Source organism: Salvia miltiorrhiza, chromosome 4, assembly GCF_028751815.1.
Source record: "Salvia miltiorrhiza cultivar Shanhuang (shh) chromosome 4, IMPLAD_Smil_shh, whole genome shotgun sequence".
Classification (NCBI taxonomy): Eukaryota; Viridiplantae; Streptophyta; class Magnoliopsida; order Lamiales; family Lamiaceae; genus Salvia; species Salvia miltiorrhiza.
This window is the reverse complement of record NC_080390.1, coordinates 8,821,505-8,827,596: the sequence shown is the minus strand read 5'-3', so window position 1 is coordinate 8,827,596 and position 6,092 is coordinate 8,821,505. Positions and strand designations below refer to the sequence as shown.

The window sequence follows — 6,092 nt, the reverse complement described above, 5'->3', positions numbered from 1 at the left end:
CTTCTCTCAGGCATTAGGAGTGAAGGTATTATTCCGTTGGACAAAAATATGAAATCGTTTCTGAATCTTCTGTTACATTTGGAGATTTACTTTCCCTCTCCGTTTCGTTTAGTTCATTTTTCAGTAATTGAGAAGTGTCTGAGTAGAATCAATGGTGGAGAGCTTCGTCAGAATTAGTGGTATGGCTTTTGAGCTCATCTTGTAAACTGAAAATGAAGTCTTAATTAGCATTTGCATCTTCCATTGTTTTTAATTGAGTTTGAAGATTTTCAGTAATTAAATCCTAACAAATATATAAAAGATAATCAAGTTTGAAATCAATTTTTTTTTTGAAAAATTAATAATTAAATAAGGGTTAATAGCCTGAAAATACATGAACTATCACGAGATTTGCATATTGCATATCACCTCCAAAATACATCACCTTTTAATTTAGTTGTATATTGCACACGGCGAAAATTTCGGCAGCTCTTAAGTTTGACCGGTGATGACGTGGACAGTATTAATATTACATGGCATTATTTGTGGCTTTTTTTACACGCTGGCAAGTCACGTGGGCAAAACGACGTCGTTTTGATATTTTGAAGAATTTCCTAAAAAAAAGAAATCTTAAATCCGCCGCCTTCTTCCTGCTCTAGGCGATCCGCCGCGCCGCCGTCACCATTTCCAGAATCCGGCGAGCCATCACCGGCCTCCTCTTCCGATTCAAAGGTTGAGCTTTAGCCTTCCCTTTTAGTCGAAACACCAAGGCGTCACCTCCTCGCGCCGGTGGTGGGCAGTGCACTTCCAAGGACGGCTCCGTCCTCACCACCCAGTTCGCGCCGCCTCCACCAACCAAACCAACCGGATTTGCAAAGAAAAATTCGGCGCGCTAGTCGTCAGAGCAGATCTGGAGATTTTCCCCTTTTAACCACCATTTTCCCACCACCACCGTTTTCCCTCACCTCCACCATAACCACCACCATCGTTTTGCCAAAGAAAATCAAAGACCAAAACTTACCAAATCGATTGGGTCCGCGGTGATAGTAGCAATTCAGTGCCTTCCCTAACAAGCACACATATCTAGGTTTTTTTTGGGTTTGCAGATTTCCAAATAATTAGGTTTTTTTGAGGGAGAGGGGGGGCACGCTGATGTTGTGTGGAAAGAAGGTGGCGGTGGTGCCCGGCAACGGGGCGGCACCATCGAAGATGTCTTTAATGGCATACATCCAAAATGATTTTGGACTTCAATTATTCTCTATTAGAGATCCTCTACACGGCCGTGTGTGTGTGTGTCTGTTGTGTGTGTATCAGTGATGGAGGAAGAGAGGATTATGGGAAGAGAAAGCGACATCGCCGGAAATTAAGAAAACGGCGGCGACGTCAAAGTAGAGAGAGAGGTGAGGTGTGTCGTCCGTGTGTGTGTGTGTGTGAGAGAGAGAGAGAGAGAGATTTGCAGATTTTCCATTTTTTTTTGTTTTTTTTTTTTTGAATTTATACGCACTCAAAACGACGTCGTTTTGAATGCCCGTGAGTTGTAAATTTTCCACTTTTTTGTTTTTTTTTATTTATACGCACTCAAAATGACATCGTTTTGAATGCCAGTGAGTCCACGTCTGAAAATTCTGAGCGCCACGTTTACACCGATCAAGGTGGTGGTCAACGCGTGTGCAATTTATAACTAAATTAAAAGGTGATGTATTCTGGAGCTAATTTTAAAGGTGGTGTGCAATATGCAAATCTCGTGATAGTTCGTGTATTTTTCGGCTATTAACCCATTAAATAAAGAAATTTTAAATATCGTGCCACAATGAACTTGAAATTAAAAGAATTTCAAGTCTTGTGATTAAAATAATTAATAATTAAATAAAAAAAAATATCGCGCCACAATGGACTTGAAATTAGAAGAATTTCTAGTCTTGTGATTAAAATTATGCATTTTTGTGTGAAAAGTTATGCATTTTCATAAAAAAATGGGTCTATAACAAACGGATTGGATCGAATTTGGACCAGTCAGATTTTGGGTCTAAATAGATCGGGTTTAGAACCGGAACCGAAACCCTTGCTTTGTAGCTCAACGGGTAATAAACAGTTTCGGATCTGTTATGGTAAACTCACTGCCATCCCCACCTCGAATCACTTGGATCGAAGACAAAGAAAAGGAAAGAATCACAGACAGCTGGCTGGAACCATTGGATATTTGTTCTCTTCAAGCATTGTTTTCTTTCCCTATTCTATGTTTGAGTTTTCAATAGAAATTAAAGTCACAGTCAGCTTGATTGGCATACTGTTTGCTGATAGATTAGCCATATTTATGTATTGAAAGCGGTTTTTTTGTTCTGAAAAATAAAAATTAATTTGAATCATTAATTTTTAATATAATATTATATTCTATTATTATTATAAAAAGAAGCATGATCTTAATACGTAGAAAATATAATTAAAAAAGAATAAAAGAAGCACATTATTCTATGTGAAAATAAAACCTTGATTATCCATTTAGTCCAAATTTATGCACAAAATTGATTTTTAAATTTTGGAAATTATTTTGGACTACAATTGAAAAGGTCACGGCAGCAGTTTGGTGGTTTTGACTAGTCTGAATTTAATTTTAAGCATCCATGTGAATTACAATTATCTTGCATCTGTAATTAACTTCTTAACTATCATTATTGATCAATATAAGCAATTACTAATTAACAAACAATTTATAAGTCATAGTTCCCTAACATGGCTTTCAATTTCTTCACGAGTATACTACTTACTTAAATTTAACTAATTAGCCGTGCTCGAAATTATTTAATGTGCTTATTATTTGCAGAAATAATAACACTCTCTTGAGATTAATTTAATGTTCTAATGGTAAAAAAAAAATGGCGGAATCAATGAATGCCTGAGCTGGTTTGAGTTGGATAGATACCTTCTAACTTTTTCTCCCCCTCCATTATTTAGTTATTTCCTTTCCTTGGGACGTTTGGCTCTTTGTCAATGCAAAGTCTTGGTCAACTGCATTACTATATTGTACTTTGGTAGTTACATGTGAACAATTAGATAGAAAATTAGAAAGAAAATCTAGGAATCTGGGGAAGCTTCGTGTTGGCTTCTAGCTAGGTAAAGATCATAAAGCTCGCATTTGGAGTGGTCCTTACTTTAATTGAGAAGTGATTTGAAACAATGGTGAAGAAGGAGAAGGAGAGATTCGTCAGAATTAGTGGTAATTAATGCATTTTTTGAGCTCATCTTGTGAAGTGAAAAATGAAGTCTTAATTAGCATTTGCATCTTCCAATAATTGCAGCTCTGCTATGGGCAGACATACTGGTGGCCTACGCCCTCTTCGTGATGCAAAACTATCTCACCGAGGTCTGGGGAATAAGTTTGGTCCACGCCGCCCTCATCTTGAACATCTGGAACGGAGTTTACCGGATGTTGCCGGTTTTCTTCCTCTACTTGGTCCACGCATTCCTCGGCAACTTCAAGCTCCTCGTCCTCACCAGCTTATCTTACACCGCGGTAATTGAGTGCGTGAGTGAGTTCCAACACTCAATCAAATCTCTCTCTAAAATTTCAAGTGTGACAGGGGATCACGATGGTGGCCGTGTCAACACCTCCCCTCGCACACGCAACCGGCACGTGTAAAAGATACAAACCGGAATGCGTGGGCAGCGCTCAGAAAGGGCTCCTCATCGCGGGCTTGGCCTTGATAGCTGTTGGAGTTGCCGGCAACCTCATCTCCGTCAAACCTTTCCTTCTCCAGCAGAGAGCGGGCGGCAGCAGCCATAACTCGGCTTCAGGGAGTTCAACTGCAACTGCAAGCGCAGCCCGAAAGGCCGAGCCTCATCAATTGCTAGGCCTAATAGGGGTGGTGGTCGTGGGCATAGCCGGAGCTATCGCTCTTCCATATATAAGACCCCGAACCCTCAAGTTCGGGATCCCGGCCATCTGCACCGCCTTTGGCACCTTCCTCTTTCTCACCGGTTCCCGCGGTTACAAAAAGGATCGTCAGGTGAAGGAGAGCCCGCTCTGCATCGTGTGCCGAGTGCTGGTTGCGGCATCGCTCAAGAGCTTCCGATCATATCCCGATGGCAATGACCGCTATCACGGCTACTCAGATGATAACAGGTTCACCACTACTAGGTGTCTCAGGTAATCAATCAATTTCGCCCTATAATATTGGGTTAATTATGCTCACTGTCTCAAACTTTAACATTTTTTATAAAATATCATCAATTCTAGCGTTTTTCTAGAAAATTTTTCCAACTTTCTTTTTCTATTCGAAATACCCCACGACAATGCAATAATGAATCAACTCCTTGCATTCAAATTTTAAGATAGAACGACATTGGTTTATTGGGTGAGTTGAAAAAAATAATATTTCACCTAAAATTTGATGAGGTGAGGTGGTTCATCATTGCATCGCCAAATTTTATATGATGAGATATTTTGTCGAAATTGCTAAAAGTCGAAGATTTTTGAATTGAATCCAAATATTTGGGACATTTTTTAAAAAACGTGAAAATTGAGGACATTTCCTACAAAAAAGTCCATATACGTATAAAAGAAAATAAAAAATATTTTCAATCTTTAGATCATCCTAAAGATCTACGGTTGATTAATGAGTATAGTATTCGAATTACATAGTTGGTTTAAAATTTTATTTTTTTAAATCTATAACGTTTCACAAATTGACTTACGATTATACGATAAATTTGATTTGTATAATAACCGCTCATCAGGGGACTGGAAAAGGCGGCCATAATATTGCCCGGCGACGACACACAGAGGAGCAAGAGCTGGATGCTCTGCACCGTAGCAGAAGTCGAGGAGACCAAGATCGCAGTGCGGATGGTGCCGATGTGGATGACCTTCATAGTTTGCGGCATAGTAGCCGCCATCGGAGACACCTACTTCGTGGAGCAAGCAGGCAAACTCAACCGCAACATAGGGACACTCAGGCTGCCTATTCAAGTGCTTCTACTTGTGAGAAGGTCGGTCAAGGATCATCTAAACATCGTGGTGAAATGGTTGCTAAAGTGCATTCGACGCGACATCTCGCCCTCCTTGGGCATAGCACTGGGAATGATATGTTCGATTTTGTGTTGCATTACTGCAGCCTTGGTGGAGAGGAAGAGGCTTAGTGTTGTGATCAGCCACGGCTTGCTGGACCAGCCCGATGCACAGATCAAGATGAGTGTATACTGGCTGCTTTTCCAGTTCGTTTTGTTAGGAGGGCTCGAGTCATTTTTGGAGAAGAGTGTGAGCGCATACTACAGAGACCAGTCGCCGAGATCAATGGAGAATTACCTCGTCAATTTCATTCAAGGCGTGACCGGGTTGGGATACATGTGCAGTGCGTTATCCGTTTATGTAGTGGGGAAGATTAGTGAGAGAGGAGGCAAGACCAACTGGTTTCAGCACACCTTGAACCGGAGTCGTCTGGACCGTTACTACTGGGTGCTGACCAGTTTGAGCACTGCGAATCTTGTTGTGTTCGTGTTCGTGGCGTCGTTTTATAGGTACAAGAAACCGATCGGAGAAGGCGAGGAAGGGCCTGATGCTGGCGGTGGTTACACGGATGGATATATTGAAGGAGATCAGAATAGATCGTGTCCTTGCTTTTGTTGAGAGTTTGGTATCACATCTCAATCTTTGCTCATTTTAACTGTATTCTGGGCAGAGGATTCTGGGCAGAGGGTAATAGTGCCAAAATATACGAATTTTCATAATTTATTGTTTAGTACACGAATTTAAAATTCTGTCTATAAACATGAATTTAATTTCTTTTTGTTTTTGGACACGATGAACATTTACGGAGAATGAATGTTGAGGTAAAAATTGGAACTGTCCATGTGGCTTAAGTAGAAGTCTTTTTAGATGATGTAGTTGGACATTAAGTAGATTCCAGTATAAGAATAAAATTGCATTAATTAATCATTCGCCAAAAATATTCATCATGTGCAAACCAAAAAAAAATATGAAAATTCAAGCGCCACGAGGTAGAATTGTAAATTTATGTGCAAAGCCAAAAAGTGGATGAGAGGATTTATGCATGTTGAGTTGAGTTCTTTTACTCTTTTATATATTGAGGTGTAAATCCTTATATACTTCTATATGT

General features: G+C 40.0%; 1 protein-coding gene across 1 annotated transcript; it reads left to right on the top strand.

The window, feature by feature from the left end:
• The first annotated feature begins 2,951 nt into the window (after positions 1-2,951).
• Positions 2,952-5,823, top strand: LOC131022591 (protein NRT1/ PTR FAMILY 5.5-like). Its single transcript, XM_057952104.1, has 4 exons — positions 2,952-3,193; positions 3,276-3,490; positions 3,558-4,123; positions 4,714-5,823. Exons 1-4 carry the CDS (start codon positions 3,154-3,156, stop codon positions 5,600-5,602), a joined length of 1,710 nt encoding a protein of 569 aa, XP_057808087.1. The 5' UTR covers positions 2,952-3,153; the 3' UTR covers positions 5,603-5,823.
• Positions 5,824-6,092: the final 269 nt, after the last annotated feature.